The sequence below is a fragment of the Anopheles merus genome, chromosome 2L (assembly GCF_017562075.2).
Source record: "Anopheles merus strain MAF chromosome 2L, AmerM5.1, whole genome shotgun sequence".
NCBI lineage: Eukaryota > Metazoa > Arthropoda > Insecta > Diptera > Culicidae > Anopheles > Anopheles merus.
This window is the reverse complement of record NC_054083.1, coordinates 18,752,477-18,779,398: the sequence shown is the minus strand read 5'-3', so window position 1 is coordinate 18,779,398 and position 26,922 is coordinate 18,752,477. Positions and strand designations below refer to the sequence as shown.

General features: G+C 42.9%; 3 protein-coding genes and 1 long non-coding RNA gene across 14 annotated transcripts in view; 2 read left to right on the top strand and 2 right to left on the bottom strand.

Annotated features, from left to right (window-relative positions):
- Window positions 1-14,253, bottom strand: part of LOC121592463 — a 31,997-nt gene extending 17,744 nt beyond the window's left edge. Inside the window, exons 1-3 of one of the 4 annotated variants that reach the window (XM_041913916.1) lie at window positions 14,037-14,253; window positions 9,483-10,563; window positions 72-194 (exon numbers count right to left, since the gene is read on the bottom strand). In XM_041913916.1, coding sequence (XP_041769850.1) covers window positions 72-194; window positions 9,483-10,016 — 657 coding nt within the window. In that variant the 5' untranslated portion in view covers window positions 10,017-10,563; window positions 14,037-14,253. Of the gene's footprint in view, window positions 1-71; window positions 195-9,482; window positions 11,444-13,712; window positions 13,915-14,036 lie in introns of those variants that run through there. The other 3 variants (XM_041913914.1, XM_041913915.1, XM_041913913.1) reach the window with 3 other exon arrangements.
- Window positions 1,803-4,289, top strand: LOC121592468. Its single transcript, XM_041913940.1, has 2 exons — window positions 1,803-2,568; window positions 3,126-4,289. The coding sequence occupies exons 1-2, from the start codon at window positions 2,312-2,314 to the stop codon at window positions 3,874-3,876; spliced, it is 1,008 nt and encodes a 335-aa protein (XP_041769874.1). The 5' UTR covers window positions 1,803-2,311; the 3' UTR covers window positions 3,877-4,289.
- LOC121592469 lies at window positions 10,617-11,738 on the top strand. The gene is made up of 3 exons (XR_006004669.1): window positions 10,617-10,657; window positions 11,232-11,300; window positions 11,440-11,738. It is a non-coding gene; the product is annotated as an uncharacterized LOC121592469 (long non-coding RNA).
- Window positions 14,254-15,238: 985 nt separating the features above from the next.
- On the bottom strand, window positions 15,239-26,905 carry LOC121592464. 8 transcript variants are annotated; one of them, XM_041913919.1, is made up of 15 exons: window positions 26,833-26,905; window positions 23,339-24,812; window positions 23,091-23,247; window positions 22,665-22,891; window positions 19,405-19,521; window positions 19,183-19,320; window positions 18,981-19,115; window positions 18,827-18,888; window positions 18,609-18,736; window positions 18,410-18,529; window positions 18,179-18,324; window positions 17,791-18,105; window positions 17,567-17,713; window positions 17,259-17,459; window positions 15,239-17,159 (listed from the first exon to the last, which is right to left on the bottom strand). In XM_041913919.1, the coding sequence occupies exons 2-15, from the start codon at window positions 23,907-23,909 to the stop codon at window positions 17,056-17,058; spliced, it is 2,568 nt and encodes an 855-aa protein (XP_041769853.1). In that variant the 5' UTR covers window positions 23,910-24,812; window positions 26,833-26,905; the 3' UTR covers window positions 15,239-17,055. The 8 variants fall into 8 exon arrangements, with proteins under 8 accessions (XP_041769853.1, XP_041769851.1, XP_041769859.1 ...); XM_041913917.1 differs by lacking the exon at window positions 26,833-26,905 and adding an exon at window positions 26,366-26,819; XM_041913925.1 differs by lacking the exon at window positions 26,833-26,905 and adding an exon at window positions 26,366-26,819 and having other exon boundaries at window positions 22,827-22,891.
- Between the last annotated feature and the right edge of the window lie 17 nt (window positions 26,906-26,922).

The following is a 26,922-nucleotide window of genomic DNA, read 5'->3' as shown; positions in this document are numbered from 1 at the left end:
AAAGAAAACATAAAACACTGGCCGTGCAACATAAAACACATCCCACCGGAAGCGGCCAATCATTCGCTTACCTTCAGATCGTTTTTCCGCTTTTTGTCGCTTCCTGTCCCGCGGACGGTGTCGTTGCTGCTGGCCACCGCTGGGGCTGCATTGCCCTCCAGCAGGGTTTGCTCAAACATTTCCGATATTTCCGCCTAAACGAAGAAAAAACAGAGAAGAAATGTATAATCAACAACCGAACGTGGATGTGCTATCAATGAGCAGCAGAAATTTTATTATGGTGGCCTAATGAGATAATATCGCAATCTGATGAAGGGAATTAGTGGAACGGGAACTCTATTTTATTATTTAATTTTGTTATATGAGCATGAAGCAATTTTGGCTAGTAGTTATGTTTAATTGAACGGATTACATTATGTCGACCAATGTAAAATTACCAAGTAGTTTACACATCTATCTATTCTAGTATTATCAATTATTCACAGATGCTAGGCCTTACATTGATCTCCAGCTCTAAAATCATTTTAATTATGTAGAGAATTCGAGAGAACAGAGAGAAAACTTAAAAAAAATAATGACATCATCATGATTTGGGAAGCTCATACCAAGTTGTAAGTTTATAAAAGTCCAATCTAGAGTTAGACTTCATCAGAAGTAAATACGGGAGTGCTCTTCGGTACAGCTAGGTCTAGGCACGCAGATTATGCCTCACCTGATATTTGCCACTGAAGACATAAATCAAAAAACAATATTGTGTATGAAATCCCAACATCGCAATCAAATGCAAGAAACTAGTTACTTAACGAACCGGAACTATAGTTTTAACCCTGTAATATACCTAAACCAATTATAAAATTTTGGAATTGAAAACGCAGTAGTTTTTGGAGAAATTCGAAAACAAACAACGCGGTAAATGAAAGACAACATGGCACAACGTGTAGAATGTTTCGAATACTAAACAAACATGGGCGCGTAAGTACATATTACGTGACACAAAACAAAATTAAAGCGGGTGGCTGTCCAACACTCAACAAACATATAATTATTGGCTAACGATCTTAAGTACAGTCTGTTCGAGAACTGTTATTTAGCTTAAATTAGCAACTGTGCCCGATTACTTAGACCTGGGCCTAAGTTAACGTTGTTGTGGGCAACAGTTGTAGACAACTTGTATGGATTTTGACAGCTACAGCAACAGCTTATACAAACACTTGTGTAATTATAAAAAGATGTATAATACATCAAGAAGAAAAATCATTCATAACACAACACATTTTTAATATGGAACGTATTATGCGTTACTCACAACTGTACATAGTACTCAGAACAGTAAAAATGAAATTTATGTAAGGAAGGAAAAAGTTCGCTTTAAAAAAACTAACAATTCCGATTACCAAATTGACAAAATTAGATTCGCTCTAATCGCAACGGTACAAATCAAAACATGTTTAATCTCACCAATAGCTCATTCGTAAAGCACGTTGCGACGGTCCGATTTCACTCCAATTCCTTGCGTCTTCACAGCGACAACGAGAAAAAAAACAGCAGCAACAATGATAAGGACATTGGCAAATAAGCAAATAATCGGTGTTCATGCACGACACACTTGGGCTTCCCAAGACAATTTAATATGACAAAACAGATTACACTCCATGGGCACCTTCCTTCCTTGACTGCTGGCTCCCTGCCCATTACATGGTTTGTGCGTAGGATCCTACAGGATGGTCGTACACAGTCCGTGGGACGGTTTTTACCCAAAGGACTAGCCAGCACACGGAAAACGACGAGCAACAACGACAACAGCCGGAGCACAGGCTAAATGTCTTTCTTCCTAAACATCAAGATCTCGTTTGCTTTTTCCGTTCCAAGCCGGGTTTTTACTAATGGAATCACACTTTCTTTTCTCGCTTTTACCATCCACATTCTAGGACTGTTGAACAATGGGATGGAGAAACTATATAAGACGCCACATTGTCCTGCATGATCGTCAGTACAACAGGCAAAGATGCACCAGGTGGTTGGCTGCTACGAGAAAAGCCGGCCCCAAAACGTCTTCTAAATCTTTTCTACCGATACTCCGGGTTGGTTTTCCTCGGTACACTTGCAAGAACATTGTGCGTGCATTTTGATGGTGTGAATATCACCCGGAATAGTGTCTACGGTGCAATATTTTCGTGGCAAGTGTCGCGAAGCCAACAAGAAAGTGGTTTGAATCGAGAGAATCAAGTTTGCCGCAGCTCGAACCAAATACAATCCCCGGCGAAACCACCGACCAGCCACCCTTTTTTGGCAATTAACGATTCGCTGGAATATGGCACTGAAACGGCCGCGAATTTCCGTGGGCGTGATGGCCGTGTGCTGCGGAGTGTTGTCCCTATCTGTCGTGGCGCGTGAATCTGCATCGCCCAGTGAAGCCGAAACAGGCGGGCGAAAGTATGTCGCCGTGCATCATCAACCGATGCATCCGGGGTCGTTCTCGTCGCCGGCCGCGATGGAGTGGATGCCCGTCACCACACCGCTCACGCCCGCCTCGAAACCGATCGATGAAGAACGGCACCGTAAGACGAGGTAAGCGCGTAGAAAGGCGATCACATCATCTGTACAGTGCGAGGGTTTTTTGAGGTTCGGTTCGTTCCGTCATGGGTTAATCTGGGCGATAATGACGAAATGGGACATTATCGAAAAGATGTTTCACTCTCATCTGGCTATCGTGTATCGTACAGAGACAGACGTGACACAGCCTCAATCAAGATGTGGTAATCTTCGTTAATGACTACATGATTTTTTGAAGAAATTATATTTGGACATCTGTCATTTTCCTACTTTATTATGATTCTCGGAAAGAGGAGTATGTTGGTTACATTAAAGAAAGTTTTAAACTTTCATTGCATTTCCTTTTAAAGAATGCAGGACAGATTGAAATTGTTTTCGTCGACGCAAGGGATTTTGTTAGGTTTTCGAAGGAATATGGAGAAAATATTTTATGTTTGTGTAAAATGACCAAAATGCAATCATTTAAATCATTCTGACAATTTAAACTTAACCATCGTTATTCAATGTTTAATCTACCGTTGTACTTGTACACTAATATTCTTCCTTTCATATTTATTGATACACTCACGCAGAGAAGCATTGCAGTTTTCTCGACCAGCTTTGCCGAGCGATGGATCCATCACTACCAGCCCCACGCCCAGCCAGATAAGACGCCGCCGAATGGAGCCTAAAATCCGGGGCCTTCCCTCTCCATTGGTGTTCATGCCGGCGCGTGGTCGCCGTTTTGGCAGCTTTGAGATTCCAGCAGAAAAGCGACAAATCACCATCGAACAGATGCTGGAGAAGGGCGACTACTTCGTACCGAACCGGGGCAAGAAGGCACCCACGAACGGCGAGCTGATCAAGAAGGGCAAGTTTGACGTATTGCTGGGTGGCTCACCCGACGAGTACTTCTTTCCGAATCGGGGCAAAAAGCAGTACCTTCTGGCGTACGACGCCGGCAGCAACATAAGACCGCTGGTGACCAACACCGCCCGTGGTGACACGGTTCCGCTTGACGATAAAGTGAGTAGTTTCGCCGTGCCAAGCTTACAGCACCTTCACCAGCCGCTTGTGAATCGATTACGCCGAAATTTGCTCGAAAATTTGGCCAACGAGCACAAGGATACGTTCTTCTCGTCACGTGGCAAAAGGATTGTACCGATGGCGCAAGAGCTGATGTTTTTACCACCAAAGGCACTTTCGGACGATCAGCAGGACGATGCTGTACCGGAAGGTTTGACAGATTCCAGGGCACAAGACTTTACTGGCCAGGAAAATGATCTGGATGCGTTGTTCTGGAACGAGGATCTTCTCCTTCCTCTAGAGCAAGCTGGCAGTTAAGCAGAATCGGCAATGGAAATAGAAAAATACCTAATTGCTTACTCCTGAGTACCACAGGACAACTGATCTGAACATGTTGGACATGCATTTATATGTTTTTCCATGAATCTCTCAATACAATATTCAATGCAGCGAGTTTGTTTTGTACAATATAATTATGATCAGCAATTAATCAACATAAACAAAGAAACAAAATCAAAGTAGAGAAAAAAAACAAAGAAAAAATACACTATATTACTATATTTTGTCCAAAAACAGATAAGTATACATCAAACGAAAGACGCTTTGTAGACGAGCGAGTACATTTATACAATAAGACATCATAATTCACGGTCGTTGGGCTAATATTAAGAAGACAAAAACAAAGGGAAAAAACAATGGTTCTTTTCCAAAATAAATGCACATAACGTTAACAGCATTATGTATTTTTGTTTGCACGCCTTTGGTAAACGAGGCTGCCTACTTACAAACAAAGCATTAACTTCAATTCATGTAAGTAACCGTAATAAATGGAATTTCTATGATGTTTCACTGAAAACCCTTTGCCAATCGCTAATCTCAGACTTTATGATGCTTGGAGTCATGCCGTCTAGAGTAGTCAAGTCAAATTGAGCCATCCACCCCTGTGGTTGTCTATTGAGTCTATGCCGGTCTTAAAAACTTTACGACCATTCCAATGGCATGACCATCCCACCACAACACCCTGACTAAAGCAACACACAGCACAATAGTAAGGTCGTCGTAAAGCTTGCAAACCTCGTTGTTGGGAAGGTATTTTCATTGTCTATCAAAGCCTTACTTCCTCTCGAGCACAACCAATTATGGAGTAGCAATTTTGAAGCAGAATATGTCTCTAAGATATTCTTGATATTTGAAACTCACTATGTTTGCATACATTGCGTTCTCCAGGTTGTTGACAGTTTTAACATCAAGCAAGATTACTGAAGTTTTGAAAAACCTTTAAGTAGATCATATCAGATCAAATGATCATGTTGATCTTTACCTAATTATAAAAAAAAATCTCGATTCTACATCCCCGATTCATTCGCTCGGCACGTTTCGAGCAAATAGGAGTGCCACAATTGCTTAAAGTGAACGCGATCGGAGTATTTAAAGCTCGGGCTTGACATACAGAAGATCGTACGAAAGATTCGATTATTCGTTCAGTCAAGGATGACCTTCTATAGCTCCACGATGCGCAGAGGAAAGGCAAACCCACTTTTCTGGCCCTGATAGGTGATCGTTGAATAAAGGTCCCAGAAGATTTCTTATCAGCCTTCAGTAAGCATTTTGATGACATTGATCAGCGAGATTTCAAGAAACTTGAACAAATGTTGAAAAGGATTTTTACAAATTTGAGAGGTCTCTTAAATATATTTTCCAAAAAAAAAAAAAACTGTATAGATATTCAACTTCATACACTTGTGATTTAGACAGATATGATTCGTTAGTATGTTCGTGCTAGAAGCACTAACAATACAATAGGGTCATCCCATCCATGTGATGAATTTTAATGCATATTTCCGTGAAATTGTGTGAGATCAGCTTTCTGTCTCTTTTGTTGGACTGCTCACTATTGAGCACGTCGTTGAGACATGACCCAATAAACGTCAACAATAATTAGACATGGTATTGTGTGAAATTGTTTTGAAGAACTGTGTGCAATTGATAGATATTCCTTCCTGCTTCAATAATTCCGGTTTTAGGAACCACTAATGCTTCAAAAACGATCAAGGCATTCACTTCAACTGTAAAATATTTACAACATTCATTCGCCTTTAAGAATTCAATATCTGTTAAAATTCCATGAATTTACGTAACTGAACAATTAGGCCCTCTCTCGTGGTACATTCTTGTACTCGTGTTCAACAACATGCCCATCATAGGTTCAAGACCCGAATGGATCGTGTCCCCGTACGTAGGACCGACTACCCTGCTTGTCACTGAAAGCCAAGCCCACAAGTTGAATAAATAGGCCTTAATAGACAACGGTTATTGTGCCAAAGAAGAAGAAGAAAATAATACAACAATACATGACAGTTTATGCCATGCCGGCCTATACAGGCTTTCGAGACTTAATTCATTACCACGCAGCCGGATAGTCAATCTTTACTACGGGGACCGGTCCATTGTAGGCTTGAACCCATGACGAGCATGTTATTGAGTCGTACGAGTTGACGACTGTACCACGGGACTGCCCCGATAGCGTTTATCCATAGCATGATAGCGTATTAATCAACTGGAACTTGATAGGATTTAAACTACGACTTGTCTTGTAGGATATAGCGCCATTCTATGCGTCAGAAGTCTTATTATAACGCTACTAACACTACATTATAATCAATCGTTAGATAATGGAAATGTATACATGCGAACTTACTGTTTCTAACAAAGTTGCTTTTTTTCCTTCAAAATAATTCATCGTGCCTGTCATTGAGCCGACCGATCGCTCACCAGACGGTTGGTTATTGTTATACTTTGCACATTTTTTTACTTGTCACTCTCCTACACGCCCGCATGTGACTCATGAATTAATGCAGGATGACTGCCTTTCTCACTATCGATCGTGCCTGTGCTGGTGTTGAAGCTGCTAAGGCAAACGGACACACTTCATCGATAACAGTGCGAATGGGCGATTAAAAAGTAATTACAACATTCTTGCCTTTAAATGTATTAATACAGTACCGGTATTGTAATTGCTCGGCAAGCCAAGCAAACTGTGAACGTTGTTCCGATTGTGCTGGGCTGTGTGTGCTTCAAGCTTCCCGCGGCACATGAAGTGTGTTTGTTTAAGCTGCACAAAATCGAGCGATGTCGCGACTTTAAGATAAAGCTGCTCGGTGTGGCCAAACCAACACGCCATTGCAAAACCAGTGTATTGTAAAACCCCTCCCGTGGATGGCACTGATTAAAAGCAAAGGTTGATAATGAAAGCGTCGCCCAAAAAGGGGATTGCAAACAATTATCAGCGGTCAAACAATGGCGGAACAGCTAATTGAAAAACATGCACCGATAGGCTGACCAGCCGAATTTGCAGCGCAGCCGTTTTAGCAAGCAGAAGTTAACTAACAGCGATGTGAAGTGTGAGAAAAGAATTTGCACGATTTATTTGAACTATTCACACATTTCTGCTCTACTGCAAAATATGCTTGTGGCACCGAATTCCGATGATGCAAACACGGACACATCTGGCGCTCTCGGCGAATGGCTAATACCGCAGTGCGGGAAACAAGATCTGCAATCATGACATTTTTTTTTTTGGTTTGTGGAATGCGTTAACTGTCAAATCACTCAAACGCTGGGACGAACAATAATCATCCTCCACAAAGCAAATACACATCTGCCAAAGACATACCAATCGCCAAGCATCATCGGTCTTACTTCGTCTTGCCAGCAGAACAAATGCTTATCGCGGCACCCTTCTCCACCTCCCGGTTCACTTGTGAATTTTGTGATGCAAAATATTTATGGAACGAATTGAACGAACGGTCCTGGACGGCCTGCGCCTGCTGCCTGTGCTTGAAAAACGGCCGTAATTTATTCCTTTCGTAGACATTAAATACATACAGATTATTTTAAACTGTTCTGCTGGATGCCGCACCATCTTACGTCATGAACGATTGCTGTATATTGAATCAGAAGCGCAATATGAGCGACTCTCGAGACCGCAGTTCTGGTAGAACATTACAGATTTGATGACTTCCCACTGGGTTCCACGATCAATCACGCTATAACCTATCCCGGTTGATTTTGTTTCGATGGGCTTTCGACTAAGTCCGTTTTCATTTTTTTTTAATAATTTCTGAAACCAACAAAACGTGTAATCAAGTAGAAATAATTGTTATACTACCAAGTACAGCCTCAAATTTGTATTACTTTTCCAATTCACTTTCTTTCAAATGTCCTCTTGTATTGGTTTTCCAAGTCACTTTCAAATGTAAACATCGTTATTCACCGCGTGCCAGATGTTAATCCACATCAATCTGACATTTCATTTTTATAAACATAATTTTTAATTTCATTACTATAATTTTCAACACGCCTCAAGCTGGATCGAGTTTGACAGTTTTTTGTTATGTGTTGAAAATTATGTATAAAAACTGATATTTCATTTTGTAGCAAATACATCATTTCACAGCTGTTGAAAAACATGTGCACATTCGAAAGTGACTTGGAAAACCCTGTAAATATTCAGCCGTTTAATCTGAATTGTGATACGTTAATCTTCTACAGTGCAAAATACAATACAAGGTCGTTTGATTTGTAGCGATTTTAGGTCAACCACTTTGAAGAATAATAATAATGCATGTGGTAGGTTAAACATATGGAAAACAGGGTTTTCCAAGTCAGTTTCGAATGTAAACATTGTTATTCGCCGCGTACAAAATGTTATTCCATATCGATCTGATATTTCATTTCCATCATAATGATTTTTTTAAAACCCTGTAAGAATTGAAACGCTTAATAAAATTCATTAGAACATCATTTTCTAGCTATCAGACCAATTGGTTCAAAGTCTCTATAAAATTAAGAAAAAAAATCTAACTATTTAAAAAAATATGATTGTATAACTACGCTATGCACTGTACAAAACATTCCTATTGAAATAACTCTCCAACACAAAGCGAAAAGGAATGTAAACAAACCAATTTTTGGTTAATTTTCAATTGATCATCATCTACATCTTCTTCTTCTTCTTTAGCACAACAACCGTTGTCGGTCGAGGGCTAACTATACCACTAGTGGGCTTGACTTTCAGTGACATTGATTTACATTAGCAGGATAGTCAGTCCTTCGTATGGGGAGTCCATTCGGGGCTTGAACCTGTAACGGGCATATTGTTATAAGTCGTGCTAGTTTACGACTCTACCACCAGACCGACCCAATTGTTCATAATTTAACAAATAAACGATTATACAGCCCACACCGCGAAATGATTAGGAAAAATCTTCAATTAAAGCGATTTATGCTTCCAGCGATGTATCGTTGTAAAGATAAAGTCCATTTCATGTTTCAAAACAATTTTTTTCAAAATTATTCAAATAATATTTACCACATATCATTATACCACACACTTGTGCATGATTATACAACCATACTGCCTCTGGAAATAGTTTTATATTAAACAATTTTTATTTTTATTTTTTAATATCGAAACTCATTTGGCTGAGCGATAATCAAAATTAAAGAAATCCTCAATGTTAACTGATCATGATCTTGATTTCAGTTCAGCTCCCAAAATAAATCGTTGTGAGGGGTTCAACTGTACTCAAAACTAAGTGTCATTCATATAAAAAATATATCATAACAATATTTTGGGACAAAAATCTAAATGTAAGCTGTTACATTACTTTTCATGAACAACAAATTAGACAACTAACATGCCAAACATGGACACTGAAAACCCAAGTACTGTTCATCATAGAAAAGCAAATATCAGCACAATTATTCAATTATTTTGCAATGTTTTATCAATTAATCCTCCGATTGGTATACTGTAACCAGTTGGAGTGTAATCCTGAACCTCTAAGTCGTACAGCAATAGATGATCGCGAGAGGGTTTTTTAAGTTGCAACATGACTATGTACGTAAACAGTAAAACTTACCTGCACTTTTTCTAGAATTCGTTCCAACTCGGCGTACGGATCTTCCGGCTTCTGGACGGTCGAGCCAACGGTCGTCGTGCTAGCACCGGGCGAAGCAGAATCCGTCACATCGCGATCGCCCAACGACGACGATCGATGGTGCCGTGCGGTTGAAGCTGCTGCCGGCTGCAACGATCCTTTATATCGTGCCGGATCGCAGCTGTCGATCGTCGATGGACTTGATGCAGAAGATGACGGATGGGCTGTGGCCGTCCTGTCACCCTGGGACTGCGATCTGGGATGGGTCGTTCGGGACTGCTCTGGATGACACATGCTTCCGCCCTGCTTAGCACATCCTCGACCGTCCGCGACGGTTGCCACGTGCCCGTTCCCTACCGCGGCCTGATCCCGCATCTTAGTTCTACACACGACAATATCCGCCCGGGAGGTGGACGCATCCTTCGGATGGTGATTGTTGTTTGCAACATCACCGCCGTTGGAACTGTTGCTGGTGCTGCTGCCGGGGCAGCGCGAGTCGCTGCTCAGAGACGTCATAATACACTTTCGGATCGTTTACACATAGCCACATATTTTCACCAGAATTCGCAAGAATGCACACCGATGTAACAACACACTATGAGGGCGGTAAGAGCGAACACAACCGCTTCGATTGGGTGGATCCAGCAGATCCTCGGCAATAGCTTGTTACGCACTATATTAGCATGACATACAATCACACGCACCCACTGCCACCGGAGCACACTTTGATGATGAATAACGCCGTTGACAGCACCCGCGATCGCTGCCACCCTTCTTTTTTCTGCGCTCTCACACACACACTCTCACTCAGAAGCGTCGTAGCAACGGGCAACATCAACAACAACACAAGGATAGAGGGAGAGGGACTGACTCGCGCGCTCGCTCACTCACTCACTCACTGCTGCGCTCCAGTGCGCTTTTCTATCGTTTTATTCCATCTGCTGATTATTGCTGCACTCAACTATGTGTAGGTTAGGTACACACTAGCGCGCAACGCGGCGTACGCGTATGTATTTATTAGCTTCATTCCTTTCTCACTGGGGGCTCACTGGATCCGCACACGCTGTCCGCGACCGAAAGTGACGTCATTCGAAAATAATGTTAAACGCAGGCAAACGACACCCAACCAAGACGGCTAATAGGAGGAGGGGAAGCAGGTAAGGGGTGACACAGCTGTGTGAAAGGGTGGAGGGGGGCGACAAGGGTGGAGGTTGAGGAGATGCTCCCAGCGCGCAAGTGACATCTCTGACACGCAGTGGCGACGCGAGATGCGAAACGACAAGTGCAAAGCCAAGGCAAAAGCGAGATGGAACGATAGATTAGGACGCGCGATAGGGTGAACAATGGAGGAGCGGCGGAGTTAGGGGTCGAGATATGGTAGGAGGGTGAAAGAATGGCTAGAGGCACTCGTTGCTACGTTCCCCGCCGTGCTTCATTCAAACGCTCCACCAACGGCACAATAGCGTTTTGACGCACCAGGCAAAAATGTGTGTGCTAAGCAGCAATCGTACAGAGTGAGAAATAAGTTTAAGTGATAGTGTTTATGCATTGTTTATAACAGTTTAATTCAATTTCCCTATTAACTTTTGCATTTCAAATGTATTTTGGTATAGTAAAACTTGACTTGGAAATTGCAGCTTTAAAAAGTTCAAAATTTCTTTTACTTTAGTGCTGGTTATCAGTTATCATTATTACGATTATTATTATTATTATTTTAATCTAAATTCGCAGATATACAGCTATTCCCTGAGTTACGCGAATAATGCGTCCCGGAGACATTTGTGTATCTCAGATTTTTGCGTAAGTCGAATATCATTTTTTTCAGCCAAACTATTGTGGCTAAATGGCAATTTTTTATTTGATTTTCATGTTTTACTGCACTAAATTGAATATTTAATACAAATCTTATAGAATATTAGATTATTTGGGTCTTTTTCAGCAATTTCAATGTTACCTGCTCTTCAGTTCACTCTAAATTTGTAGAGCCCATGCTGGGCCAAGGCATAAATCAAAATCAACACCAAAATTTAGTTACGCCTAAAAGGAAGGAAATTACTCGAAAACTTGACAATCGATCTGGAATCGTTACACCTATCTTGAAATTAACTAATAATGGTCTGAAATTTAAATCACAAGTAATTTATAAAATACAAAACACTTAAACGATCATCGTTGGTCATTGGTTTAGGTTCAGATATTAGCTCTTGATGTCGGTATCATTTAAAAATGTTATGCCAAACAGTTGGTCAAAATTGACAATAAAAAACATTAGAACCATATCACCTATATTATATCCCCTTTTTTCGTAATTCGTAAGTCTAGAGCAGGGGTCGGTAAACTTTGCGACCGAAAGAGCCAAATTCTACAAAAATGTTCGCAGACTTCCATGTGACGAGCCAAGTTGGTAAGCCAAGAGCATAAAAAAAATCATGATGAAAAATATAAACGGCTAGGAGCCGCCATCTCCACATTTGCTTTGCCGATCGCTGGTCTAGAACTCCCAATTCCCAATTAAGCGAAAGTCTTAGTTTAATTAAATCAGTGAAAGATTACGATCATTGCTACGTTTCAAATAATGAATTTCAACAAAAATAGCTTGCTACAAATTATACTGATCGAATCGAACTTATTGAACTGATCGAGTAGATCAGAGGTACTACTAATTCTTGTCTGGAGATTATGGAGACAAAAAAAGCGATTCACACTGTTCATGCGAGATCAGAAATCGAAAGAAGACTCAAAAAAAAAAACTACAACACAGGCGATTAAGGTCAATACAAGAACATGAACCATCGCAATCACTCAATTCAAATTTTGTTTTTGTCTGAGCATTTGAGCTTTAATAGAACAGCACGTGGAATTATATTGATTCAACCAACCAACATGAAATCAAAGCTAAAACTAAACAACTTTACATTCATTTCCCACACTGTATACTGCTGTACTACTGATGTTTGCGCTCGAGCCCATGCCGATTGGCCGGGGCTGGGGCTGGGTTCGGGGTGCGACCAAATGGTAAGCCTGGCTCGCTCATAGACACCATCAACAAAACCAACACCAGCGTAGATGCACAACAGCACAACATTCACTGGCAAAACGATCTAACCCCGAGCGCTGCGGTTCGTGTTCGTTCTGCCACAATAAACCAGGCAACCAGGCAACGGTCACTAAAATCTCAAGGCCTCCTACCACTGGGATAAGATGACAGCGGTCGCAGCCTTCGTCCATCAGCGAGCCAATAATTACTGGCTGTTGCGGGCCCTGACAGGGTCTCTCTGTTGCTGCTGTTGCTGCTGCTGCCATTCAAACCTATTTTCTGGCTTTGGCTTAAAAGTTCCACCACCATAGAGCAGCCCCACGGGGACCACACAAAATGGGGAAGGAGCTGCGCGGGCAGAACGGGTTGGTAAAGAAGGTATGAAAGGGTCAATCGAGAGTCAATGGACGAAATGGAGGAAACACGATCGTGTGTGTGTGTGTGTGTGTGTGTGTGTGTGAGTGTGTGTGTATTTGCAGAGGCTCCCCGTGCGTGTGCCGCCACTGCGAACAAGGAAGCTCACACTTTTTGAAGGACTTTTGCGAAAGGGAACCGTCCCCTACTCCTGTCCCGCTGGACAGGTTACCGATCCTGTCGATCACAGTCGTGGCGCACAGCCTTACGGCTGTTGTGTTGCGTGTATGTGTGTTGCGTGTTTATGTGTGCGTATGTATGTGTGTGTATGGTCATTTGGGAAAACAATTTAAAATCCCATACACTACACACGGAGGCCGCCGACATGGGGAGGTGATGGAGCGAGAACTTTTCCCATCGACGGTGGAAGTTGTGGTCTTTCCTTACTTGGTGCACACCACACCACACCACATCATATTTACTTTCATTCATAAATTAACCCAGCCCAACAACGCACACACGCACACACGTATGCACGAAACACACGCACAAAAACTCACCGCCACACACAAGCACACGGGTACGGGCGCATACGGAACACACACAACACGTAGCAGAGTTATAACGGAATGGGGCTATAGAGCGCACGGAGAGGGCACCAGAGGAAATCACACTGGCCGCCCTGATGACTTATACGCCCGTGCTTTAGAGAGCCGCACACACACACGCACACACACACACACACACACACACACACACATACACGCGCGTACACATAATGACACACACGGATAATGATGATGAAGATGACACCGCCTTACTTTTGAATGCAGAATGAGAGATTGTCTCCTGCGCTCGCCTGTGTGTCCACCGTCAATTGTTTCTATATTACGTTTACCGCAGACACACACGGGAAAAAAGAGAAAACACACGAGATCGACACACGGGCGCTATCCCGATGACGGTGGTAGAAAAAAAGTATGGATATGACTAGGGCGGCGGATGCACAAGCGGCCACACCAAATGTACACACCACAAGCGATGACGACGACGACGCGCGAGGGGGGGGGGGTTGGGAGCGCGAGAGCGTTTTCTCGCAGCTGAACACTGCGCGCACCAGGGACTGGCTGCGTATATGTACGTACCGACACGCACCACGGAACCGAACGAAATGTGTGTTGTATTTGCTGCTGCTGCCTCCTCCGGACGAAATCCAGTTACGTTGCGCGAGAGTTTACGCGTCCGCGCTCCAGCCGCCCGTCCAACCGTGCACCGCACTACCACCACCATCACCATCGCCACCGCGTGTCCGCTAGAGCTGCGTGCGACGGAGCGAGATATGCAGCATTATAAACTTGTTTATGATCTATCGGTTTATGAACGACCTGCGGTGTAGTAGCGTGCGGCGCCGCGCCAAGCGTGTGCGCAAGCGAGCAAGCAAGCGTGACAGGCTGCAAGGCGACCAAGCGAGAGAGGGAGAAAGCGAGAAAGAATGAGAGAGACGGCAACGAAACGACACAAGCTACAATGCGCAACACGCTCACAAATACACTCGCACAACCCGCTGCCGTATCGTAGTGTGCGCGGAAGAAAAGAATTTCGGAAACACCACCCGCGGGAAACCGTCTGCGAGGGCTGCGTGTATTTGTGTTTGCATGGCTGTGTTTGTGTTTACATGTGGGTGTGTTTGTGCGGAAAGTGCAGCCCAGCCGTCGCATCGACGGTTGCATTGTGATATTCAGTGCAGTAGCGCAGGAACGCACAAACGCATTCTTTTTGTCTCTCCCAAGAATGAGCGATGTTCGAATGTAGCCGCATCAAATCAGTTCCCACGAAGTAGTTGTTTATCCATTATTTTAGTTGGTTTATTTTTCTCTCCCCCTTTTTCACGTTCGCCTCCGCACTCGGCTGTTCCTTCTTCCACTTGCATTTTCCGTCCATTGCCGGCCAGCACTTCCTTTCTTTTCCTCCCATTATCGTCACAATTCGAGTACTTACACAAAAAATATCAGATCTTAGTAATTTGCTGGGTTGCATGATAATTTAATTTAAAAAGCCTAGAGTACTTTCTTTTTGTTTCCTTGTGTCTTCTTGTGTGTGTGTGTGTTTTCCCCGTTTTGCATTGGTAGCTTTCGATCGTTTTGTTGTTTTCTGTTTTTCTTTTGCTTTTTTCTTCAGTTTAATTTTCCATACGCTTAAAAAATGTTTTTCTTCCAGCCCTTTTCCATTTCGTTTGCAAACACATCACCTTTTTTTCGTTACATGCACAGAAGAGGCGCGATGCCCCCTGTATCCCCTCGGTTTACTCCCTATCTCAACCCATTTTACAGCGTCATATTCCTTTTTGCCGTACCCTTCTCACCACCTGTTTCCCACAATTTATTCCACCTTCTTTCTTAACTTTATATATATAGGTGTGTGTGTGTATATATATAATATATGCGCTGCTTTACTTATTTCATCATTTTTTTAACTATCCCGTCTTGGAAATTTGCGCTTTTCTCGTCCCTTTTTCCGTATTTTCTAGAGTTTTTTTGTTTTGCTTGTGTTGTCTTTTATGCACAAATCGTTCGGTGCGCATAGGTTTTTGTTTATGCTTCTTTGCAATTACATCTCTCATCGTTTTGTCATTACCATTGTACAATCACTTTTAATAGGAAACCTTGGATACATAATTCAAAAACGAATGATTATTATTATGCATTAGTAGCGGGTGATAGTGTCTTCCATTTCTGCGGCAGCCGGGCGCACGCGCGCGCTCGCGCTTATTGGCTTTTGTGTGTCTTTGTTTGTCTGTGTGTATCTGTGTGTGCCTGTATGTGCCTGTGTGTGCCTGTGTGTGTCTGTGTGTTTGCTGTATGTCCTTACCTGTTTGTAAAACAATGTCCTTACAATTCGTATGCTACACCTTCTTTTTCAAGAGCACTCGCCTTACTTTCCCTTGTCTTAGCTGTTGCTCCTTTCCTCTCAATTGGTTTAGTTTTCGTTGGTTGTTACTTGTATAGTTATGTGCATTAGGTTTTTTGTTTGTTTGTTTGTTTGTTTGTTTAAATGTATGCTAGCCTTTTTTATCGTTTTTCCATCCAGTTGGTTTTACACGTCTTCTGTTCTTCTCTATCCTTGGTAGTGGGTAGTAGGAGAGCAATGGATTAGGTTGCGAAAAAAGTACCACTCTACTCTAGTTTCACAACTTTGTCCCTCTTTCCATATCTCATCATCATTTGTTGTGTTACAAACGATGAAAAAGATACTGGTTGCCGCTACCCTTGCCGCTACCCTCGCCGCTGCAACAGCCACCTCCCCCCCCCCTCCCTCTCTCTCTCTCTCTCTCTCTCTCTCTCTCTCTCTCTCTCTCTCTCTCTCTCTCTCTCTCTCTCTCTCTCTCTCTCTCTGTCGCGCTAGCCTCAAACACCTTCTTAACGTTAGCCTCAAACACCATCTTAACGTTAGCCAGTTTTACAAAGCGTTACAATCACGTGTGTTATGCCTTAAATAAATTGGAGGGAAAAACAATAGTGCAATGTAGCTAACGCGTTTTGAAAAGACTTTTTTCTGCGCGACTGACGGCTGGTGGCAAGTAAAATTTGTAACACATTTTTCTTTTGACTATATTCCTATCATATCCTGTCCAGTAGTGCTTTACCGCCCAGGCAAGTGGTCGGGTTTTGTTACCGTTTATCGTATCACAACAAGTAGAGATTATTTTTAAAAAAAACGCAACGTAGAACATAATTTAATAAATAATAATTAAAAACAATTTAGCTTCACTCATATCTCCTTTTGTACATTTTGTCGATGTACTCACTATTACTTGTCTCCTTCTACCACACACCTTCTCTTCCTACTATCCTCCTCATCCCATACCCTCCCACAATCAAATCCCATACATTCCCGATGTCTTACACAGAACTAGCATCAACAGACAAGTCGTTTCACGTATATGGTCATTTGTCATTTTCGACTAAACCGCTATATCGCTCTCGCCCGTTCTAGATTTTTTTTCCCCAGCAGTCGACCAACACGTGCATTGTAGTGTCTTCCTGGTGCGGCACACATTTCATACACGTACACACAACAAATATGACCACTTACAGGTGCACCGAATGTAGTACACACGATTTACGGATTTTACGTCTAATGCTCAGTTGTTTACGCTGTAGCTAATCATCTCAATATACTTCTTATCAGCAGCAGAGACAAGATGAAGGAATAAAGCCGGATGTGAAGCGGATGGAGTTTAATCGAACTGTTCACCTCACCACATTTACCTGCAAGATGAAGAATGGATGAGGGATATGAACATCACTGTTGCACTGCTTTCTGTCACGAGAAAAAAGGGTTTACTAGACGCTGTGCATTGCACCTACCGTAACTAGTAATATTAGCTGGCATCGATCTGTGCTGCCCCGACTGCATGTAGGCACGGTGACAGGTGTCCCCGACGAACAGCTGTACATGATTGCCCTCCATTGGCACATAGCTGATACATACTCCATGCTGGGAAATTGAGTGCTTAGCGATAATGTACGTCGTTTGGTTCTCCTGCCAGTGGCCGGTGCATATAAATACTGTTGAAGAAAATAAAAAAAATAAAAATGTAAATCAATAAAACATCACGAATTGACAGCTGGCATACGACTAAACATTTGTTAATTCAAAAGAGACAATTACTTACATTCTTCATCGTCGATTTTACATTTTGGTTTAACTTCAATTACGCTCTCTTCGCTACAGCCAACCAACAGCTGTCGGTTAGTGTTGTGATTAATGTTACATCCTCCAGCCGTTTCCCGGCGTGATCGGGCGGTACCATCGGTAGCCACTGCGAAAAAGAGAAATTATTGATTAGTAATTACATATTGTTTTTCGTTTCTTTTTGCTTTCCACCGCCACGTTTACCTCCTTTGTCTCCATGCAGAATTGTAGAGGTGTCGTTCCTCGAATCGGCCGCAGTACGCCGCGATCGGGGAAGAAAAGACCTTCGCTTCGCTTCCAGCCCTATGTAGCCGCCTACGATACCGCCCACCGTGCCAGCGTTGCTACCGGCAATGGCGCTCTCCTGATTCCGATAGCCGACCACGTCCCAGTGCCGGTGCGAGCGGGCTTTATTGTTGTGGTTGCGCTTGTGGCGCGAAATAGAGGACGTGGGCATAAGGAAACCTTTCATCATATACTGGCCCTCCAGTGGGCAAAGCTGCGTTTCAGAGTTATTTGCTGCAAAAGAGAGGGAGAGGCGAGGATACTTATTTACTAATTGTTATGTTTGCTACGTGGGGCGGCCATATACCTAACAAAGTAACGAACGGTGTTCGATGCACGTCAAAGTTTTCAGTCGTACATGCATCTTCAAGCCTAGCGGCAGGTGTTCCCATCTGTAGCTCGGCTACGTGAGTATCTCGTCTGTAGAACATGACACACATGAATCCAGATTTGCTGAAAAACAAAAATAAAAGTAAGCAGTTGTTAATCCTTGTCTTAACAACATCGACTAAGCTCCTAGCGCGTGCTATTTGCTTACCAGCCCATGGTGTGGTGCACAACGACCATCATTTCCGAGGATGTTTGCTTGTTGATTTGCTCGCAAAGCGAACGAGCCACCGTGTGCCCATTAGGCTTTTTAATATGAAGCGAACCGTCACTAGAAATAATGTAATGTGGATGTGTTAGCTCATATAGTACACTACCTATCCCATCTCGCTCTTCCTATAGAGGCGTACCTAGCATCAAATACGTAATGCGCACTGCCCATGAGGGCATGCCAGAAGCGTGGTCCTTTAAACCAGACCGGAAAATCACACCGATCCATCAGGGGGGCTTTTTTGAGCGTCATTATTCGGGACCCAACCTGCAAGGAGAGAAATTGCGGATAAATATGTTGTATATTAAGTAACATATTTCACGATTAAAGCGATGATTCAATCCACATTTGACTTACTTCTGCACTCTCAAGACCGTTACAGGTAGCGTCTCCGGATTGTGCCAGTTTATACTCTGCATCTGAGAAAAAGAAACACAAAACAGCACAATTGTATGGAATGTTAGGAATATTAATAGCAAACATTGGTTTAAGGTCAATCAATTGAACTTACCGGAGCCGCTGAGCTTCTCGTATACGAAGCACCTAAAGCGCTCCTCGTTCGAAGTGGCATGATGATGTGAAACCAGACCCACCAGATAGCGTGAATTGCCGTCCTTCCACCATGCTAAGCATGTTAGTTCTTCAACTGAGAAACGGAGAAAAGGAGATCAGTAAAATGGGCACCATACGGTCACAGGGATCTTTATCCTTACCCGTGCTTTCGGTCCCAGGTACATCAGGGCATGCCTGAAAACTTAGCAGTAATCTACTGTCTTCTGTACACATTTCCATATTTGACACTGGATACCTGCATTCCCCGTGCCCTCGGTTGTAAGTGAACGTATAAGATCCTTAAAGATCGAAAGGAATGTCGTCGAAAGGCACATTAGTCGTCTGACACTCTTGCTATTTCCACCGGTTCACATCTTACTTACCTGACAGCGGACATTTAATTGGCTCTGGATTTATTTTAAACATACTGTACAGTAGAGCATCACCCGGGATTTGTTCGCATAGGTAATGCAATGTTTCGCGACCTTTGCATCCCATGCCTGTAAGGAGAATTTAGTTTTGCATAACATTTCACGCAATAAAAGAAAGAGAGAGAGACGAATGCATTAAAAATAGTCACATCCACGTCACACGTTTTACAGACAGGGAAGGAAAGGAAAACCAAACTAAAAGAAGAAACCAAAGGAAAACCCAGAAAATAATGAAATAAACTTAAAATATGCACACAACACATCACAACCATCTACGGTTAACTTTCGAAAGGAATTAGAAAATCCTACATCGCTGTTGTAATTAGTGGTTAGATCCTCGATGGTTTGCAAAATAGACGCGCAAATTTAATTACTTAAAAGGCTGGTTACTTTTTTGTTAGATTTTAGATTTTCTAACTCCTTGCTTTAGCCACGCATCAACACCTACGAATGACTAAAACAGAGTGTTGTGGAGGAAGTGTCTGAAAAGGAACAAATGACAGTGATTCAAACGTCACACATTTAAGATTCGTTTGCCAGATAAGTATTACATTCCAAATACCAGTGTACCGCCACCAAAGTACTGCATCAAAACGGTTGTACGTTGTGGGAAGGTTTTGTTTTCAGTCATTCATAAAATTTTCATTTGGAAATAAAACAAAAAAGTGGAACCAGCATGAAGAACAGAGTTGTTCAATCACGAAAAATTTCAGTCAATACAAGGTGTAGGAAAAAAGTGAACCATATTTGTCCCTATTGTCTTGAGTGTAAGATTGAAAGAAACGAAACTAATACACGAGTTCATAATGGCTCAGCTAGCATCTACCATAGTACAGTACAGCAGAACCGAAACTTCGAGCTAAAATTAAAATAAACTATGATCACAGAATTACGCTCACACAGGGGGCAGTTGTGCATTGCAAACTATTGTCGGTGAAATCGCTACAGTTGCATTAGTTAGTGTTTGAAGCATCTTGACTGTCCAAAATGAATCTATTAGGCTTTAACGATGTCCTATGTTTCAACTCGTCTTTATGTACGGTACCTAATACTGAGTCCAACAAGATGCATTTAAAACAACAGTGTTTCAATTAGAGTGGAAAACAAACAAACAAATTCTTTTCTCCTTATGCCCTACGGTGTTGGGTGGATTGGAACGGTCAGATATAGGAAGGATGATGAAAGCAACTGGCGTGGAAATCACATCTCACAATTCGCGTGGCAGCTAACTAGAAAATCGATCATTGAGACTTGTTGCTTGCCTCCTATGGCGTCCAAGAAGTAATCAATTTTCTGGCAGTGCGTTCTACGGACTTGTTTCTTCTAGCTTCACACATTGGTTTGATTTTCTGAAACTTATCACTGTTAATCATTTAATCAACATCAGGTAAATTGAAACAAGCGCAACATTCGAATGAAAACGGAACAGAATAGAAACAAAACAAACAAGTCATTTCAAACTAAAACGGGAATTATTACATCGGGCAAACCCATCCCAACATTCAGTTTGTTTACGTTCAAATATTTTGTTGCTAAATCTTTGTTTGGTTGTATTTGATTGTATAGTAAGAAAATGCTTATAAATGCGACCTGCTCCATGATTGCCAGAAACGTTAGCAAATTTACTCTTCGTACTAACCATATTGATAAGCTAAATAATAGATAGACAGATTAATTTATCTTTAAACGGGTTAGCAGTAATCGAGCATCCAAATTTTCGGCATCAGTTTTTAGCTCTTTGATTATTGATTATTTCAAATTATTTTCATACAATTGTTTTAATCTAACCAAAAGGGAAAGTTTTTGTTTGTTTTCAGTTACAGAAAGCACACAAAAAGATGCTGCGGAAAATCATAATGGAGTAAGATAACTCATAAACAATTGGCAAACAAATAAATATGCTTAGAAAACGCATCTGTGAAACTATACGCTTAAATAAAATAAGTAACTCATAACGATAATAACAGTCAAAATGGTTGTATGAGAATGGTGATACACGCAAACAAAAATTTAACGCAAATTACTGTTGCAAGAAGAATGCGGAGACTGAACGGAACAGCAAATGAAGGTAAAACCAAAAAACTCATGTGGCTAGCGAGCAAAGTGGATTAGAGCAAATGTAACATCCTCCATTGCAGTCTACCAGTTACGCCTTTTTTTTATTTGTATTTATAAAACGATATACGACATAATTGTTAAGCATGTTACGCAAGAGACTGTCCTGTAGCTATTTAGCTAGCATTATATCAAAACGTAATGTTATGAGATTGTTTCCAGAAGTACAAATCAACTGCATCCGTTAATATTTTACATATACAGCAAAGACCACTCGTCCATCCCACGACCTAACCCGAAAAGCTTACTCTGGGGGCAAACTAACGAAATTTATGATGAAAACAAAACATGAATAAAAAGCAATGAAGTCAAACAAATCGAAAGATGCCTTTTTGAATAACTTGTTCGCATACTGTCACACAAAGACACAGCAGAGTGCAGTATGTCTACAGCGTTGAACTACAGCCAATAAAATATGTATCAATTGCATTATTGCAAAAGTATGGTTCCAAAGATATGACCGGTTCAAGTATGTTTCATTTCATGGTTGATAAGATACGCTTTTACATTCCCTAAACTAGTTCATCACACCTCCGGCGTGGGGGGATAGGGCTTTCCTCTAAACCCTAGATGAAAAAAGATTATCTTTTCAATCCGAAAGCTTTATTCTGCGTTGAAGAAACAGTATTGTTGTACAGACTGTTTCCAAAAACTGATTTTTTGACGCATACAAATCTTCTGTTAAATAAAGTAAAAGGTTCAAGTATAGAGGGAGTGACAGAGAGCAAGAAACAGACATATAGGAACAGAGCGAAGGGCTTTTGGATGATCTCAATGACCGATGAGTACAGGTGGAGAGGGTGGTTAATTGAAAAAAAAACGGGAAGAGTTGGGCAAATAATAGTTAGTCATGAAAGTGAGTGTGGGGTAGTAGCAGCATCAGCAGCATTAGTAGTGGAGTTAGTAGTAGTTTTAGGGGAGGGGTAGGAAACTAGTAGCTGTAGCTTGTGTGTCGTTTGAGCAAAGAAAGGGTCTTGCGATTCTAACGAAGAAATAAATAGAGGCGAATGAAAATTAAAACGGAAAAACACATAGATAAAAATATAGGATATATCACTTATAAAAAAGATAAAAAGTAGTAGTTTTCTGTTGCTTACAATTGTCGCTATCTTCATTGGATCGCATATACGGATCCGATGACGATATTCTTGAATGCCCGTTCATGTTGGGATGAGCTAAGCCCCGATCACTTTTTAAAACGCTATGAATAGGCATTGCAGCTGGATTCAACTGGCCTGTATAAAAATCTTCACACTCACTTTCTTTATACTGGAGTATGTTTATATGCTTCTGATAAATTACAACGCACCGGTGACATCCTTTGCTGTACGGCCGTGGCAAGTGTTGTCGTCCAGTTGGTTCAGAAGCAGAAGGTGGTGAAAGATGGCGTGTGTCCGGAATGTGTACCCATGGCGATGCAACCAGTGGAGAAAGAAAAAGAAGAAAAGACAAATAATTAGTGTTAATGAATTTGCCCCAACCAACACGGGCGATGAGCCGTGCGTCTGTGCGTTGAATCTTACCCATTCACTAGTAAAAACTTATCGCCCTCGCTAGCAATGCACCGGCCCCTAGTACTTAACGTGGATCCCTCTATCGTAATTGGCTGTTGTACACCGGATTGAAACCATTGACCTTCCCATCGCTTGGGAAATGCACATCCCGTTCCACTTTGTAAAACTGTTATGGTAGATGGGAGGAAAAGGCAGTAAAAACAATTAACAAACATTCACTACCGCAGCGGCAACCATCATCCTCTGCCAGGCCGTACCTTCTTGTTTAGCTGCATCACAGCATCCTAAGATCAAGAACAAGGCCAAACATATTTGCACAATGCTTCTATACAGTAGTTTCGTTTTGCTTTTGTGGTGCCAGGGCACAGACACTAACGTCGCCGCCGACGACGACGACGACGACGACGGCTGCTGATATCGTTCTAGAACTTCTGGTTTAAGGGGGGTGGTGTTGGTGGTGATGGTGGTGATCGAGGTGGGACTGATAGGGTTACTGCATCCAGCAGCTCCTCCCGTTCGTTTGCCGTGGCTGCAGTGACATCCTTCGACCCCGTCGGACACGGGGCTCCCGAGCGGTACGAGCTCATTGCCCAACCTTCGTCGTCTTCGCCTGCGAGCGGAAAGTGTTGATATCCTGCTGGTGGCGGGCTGGACCGTTGTGTCTGGAGTGGTTGAAGCAGCAACAGAAGCAGGAATGTTTAAATCATCACAATGCAGCAGCAGTAAGCTTTTGAGCGTATTTCGGGCACATCCGACGGTGTGATTGCTGCAGCCGCTGATAACTTTACGCCGTGATCCTTTCCTGTGTGGCTGGATCATGCTGCGCATTTTAGTAGGGGGGAGGGAGGGATGAGTGTGGTTCACTACTCGGATCACGTATACGAATCCTTGGCCTGGTCCTTTGGCCCACACGCACGAGCAGCGAAGGCAGTTTTTAGCAGCCTTGGAAGCAACTTCAGTACCTTCCGTGGAGGATCTTTGTAGGAACGAGGATGGGCAGCGAGGACGGGCCGCCAGCAATGGCCACTTCTGATTGTTGCTGCTGCTGCTGCTGCTGCTGCTGCTGCTCCTGCTGCAGCAGAGTTGCCGTTGCGTTGGCGAAAATATATTTTTGCACCATCAATCTTTCCCAGCGACACAACACATACACACACGCGCCAAGCTCTCGCTCTTTCTCTCTCACTCTCTCTGCTCTCTTTGCTGTTGCTACTCCTGGCACAAGTCCTTTTGTTATTTTTACCTTATCGGTCGGTTGTGTGGCCTTCGCGAAAAAGGACCAGGACCGTAAGGAGAGCAGGATCGTCGTGTGAGTGGGTTCCTCCTTTTTGCTGCGCTCTCTCTCTCTCTCTCACACACACACGCACACACATATACACCCTCTCTCAGTAGGGGTACATTTTCCTGTGGCGTGCTGTATCGATGATTGCACCGCTTTGCTCTTCGATTTTACTGTTTCGCTCTCGCTCTTTCTCTTGGGCGGTTCTTTTGAAAAAAGCAAAAAAAAAAGGTGACGTCTCCTCCCGTGCTTCCCTCGCACTTCTCTGTGTGCACTGCCGATACCGAGAGCCGCTGTGTGTGATGTACAACCACCACCGTTCCTATCGCATGTTGGCTGCGGCGGTGGCCGTCTTCTTCGAGGGATGATGATAATAATTGGGGTGCACTTTATACATTCCTTTCACTTCCATCGCCGGTAACTGCATAAGAATGCTGCTGCTGCTGCTGCTACTTCTGTGCCGGAAAGAGATACAAAAGGAATCGTCATTAGGAAGAGAGCTATAATTGATAACACTACAGAAAGATTGGCCGTTTCCAGCGCGAAACAGCGTGTGCATCGCTACACACTCTTGTTCCTCCCAGGCAGGGCGCCGAAGGGTGAAAAGGTTTACACACGGATTTTACAACACAGCGGTACCGATTCGCACAGCACACAGTAGTTTCTCTCACTCTCGCCAACAACTTGCTTCAGAATTGCACTTTAGAAATAAAAGTAAAGTAAAAATATTGCTCGGCATTGAGTCGGTGCTCCGTTCCACCAATGCAATAGCAATAGAGTCTGCCACAGCCAAATTGGCCGCCCTGTCCAAATTGAAGGAATAAACTGCGCATTCAGGGGGCACCATCGATGGACCAATTTCGGGGGTAACGATTATGATTCGTTTGACGGGGTCAGTCCATGCTTCGGCCTTTGTGTGATAATTCCGTTCGGTTAACGGTTCTGGTACGCGGTAGATGGCCCCTTGGGAAAGTTGTGGATACGTGACAATCTACCATCGGCAAACCAAACCCCACTGTGTACCTTGAAATAGCACTTTCCGGCATGAATGCACTTTTTTCACAAAAGAAATTCTATATTTCCATACACAGGATAGGAAAACACTATTTTCAAACAAACACAATATCACCCTCAATAATTCTACCTTTTCGCCCTTACTCGACACTTCTTTTTCACGGCGAAGAAAAATTAACACTTGCCTTGTCAGCCTTGTCCCCACTCTCCTCCGCACACCACGAATCGCGTTTAAATGCCCTCTTCTTCTACGACCAGGCCCCAGCTCCCCCCTCTATTTTGTTGACGCCCCGATACGGCGAACGGTTCTTCTCCGGCCCGTCCTCGTGGCCCTTTCCCTTCGCCACCACCGCGGGCTCGGGAGCGTTCGCGAAGAAAACAGCCTTCAACTGGTTGTAGACAAAACGTCTAACATTTTTATGATAATTTACTACAACACCAACTCTGCCTAAAGACGCGTTTTCCTGTTCAAAGATGCGCAAATTATTCGCTTTAGAACTTCGCCACTGCTTCTTCCGCTGTGTGTCGCTCTGTCGCCGTGTTGCTGCTGCTGCTGCTTCTGCTGCCCTTTGTGCGGCTCTCAATTTTCATCCTATTTGATCTCATTTCAGGAGAATTTTATGCTGCCCGATGCTCACCATTCATTCGCTCACCTTGTCCCACCCGTTGCGTGCGTTGCCGCTTTTGCAACGGCCGCACTCTACCCGTCCCGTTTCCTCACGGTGCTCTCAGGCAGTCAAGCGCGCAGGGATCCGAGCCGCCATAGTTAATTTTTATATTAGTATTGATTTTTCTTCACACAACACACACACACATGCATCGAGCTGCGGAGGCCCGAAAATGATAGAGGCCCCTAGGCCCCTGAGGTTGATTTTTTTTATTGCACCGTTTCTGGCACCTTTTGCTACACATGAGAACGATTCGTTTCGCTGCTCAACAAGCATGACATTTTTACAGACTCTTCCACAGAACGACTATTATTCCATTCATTCACCTGATGTTAGAACTGCATCGAACCGACTATGGCAAGCACACTCTCAACGCTGTTTCGTGTAGCTTTATGAACAACACATCGACTCCTGAATTTGTTAAGGATGCAGCAAGGAGTGGAGATTCTTCACGGGGCACTCAAAATGGTAACTGCACTTTAGTTTTTATTTTTATTTTAAATTATCACTTTTTCGCTAGCGCTTGACGAGAGGGACCAGTGAAGAGCCTACAAACTATTGCTGCACACCAATATACCTGTCACCCAGCAGCACGGACGAACTACACACGCACAGAGAATCTGTGCTGTGTGACGCAGACGCGAACCGTACTCGACTGGAGATAGCCAAAAGGGAGGGCGAGTTTTAGTTCCCTGATGCGCTGCACTTTGAGGTAGGAGGCAAATTGGGTATGTTTCTGCTTGGAAAACTACCACAGCGACCAGATTTGCATTACATTTTTATGGAATTATACCTGCTTCTGCATGGAATCGCTATGTTGCTTGCAGCTACGATGGGAAACTGTCAATATTCCATGTTGTTTTACATCTAGCGACTATTTTGG

What these genes read in the sequence shown, in the direction of transcription:
- LOC121592468 (XM_041913940.1), top strand. Translation starts at nt 2,312, where the DNA reads ATGGCACTGAAACGGCCGCGAATTTCCGTGGGCGTGATGGCCGTGTGC. An exon ending in GAACGGCACCGTAAGACGAG is followed by an intron (nt 2,569 to 3,125) that starts GTAAGCGCGTAG and finishes ACACTCACGCAG; the next exon opens with AGAAGCATTGCAGTTTTCTC.
- LOC121592464 (XM_041913919.1), bottom strand. Translation starts at nt 23,909, where the DNA reads ATGCGCAGCATGATCCAGCCACACAGGAAAGGATCACGGCGTAAAGTT. An exon ending in ACCGTTCGTTACTTTGTTAG is followed by an intron (nt 18,106 to 18,178) that starts GTATATGGCCGC and finishes TCTCTTTTGCAG; the next exon opens with CAAATAACTCTGAAACGCAG. An exon ending in TAAAATCGACGATGAAGAAT is followed by an intron (nt 17,460 to 17,566) that starts GTAAGTAATTGT and finishes TTTCTTCAACAG; the next exon opens with TATTTATATGCACCGGCCAC.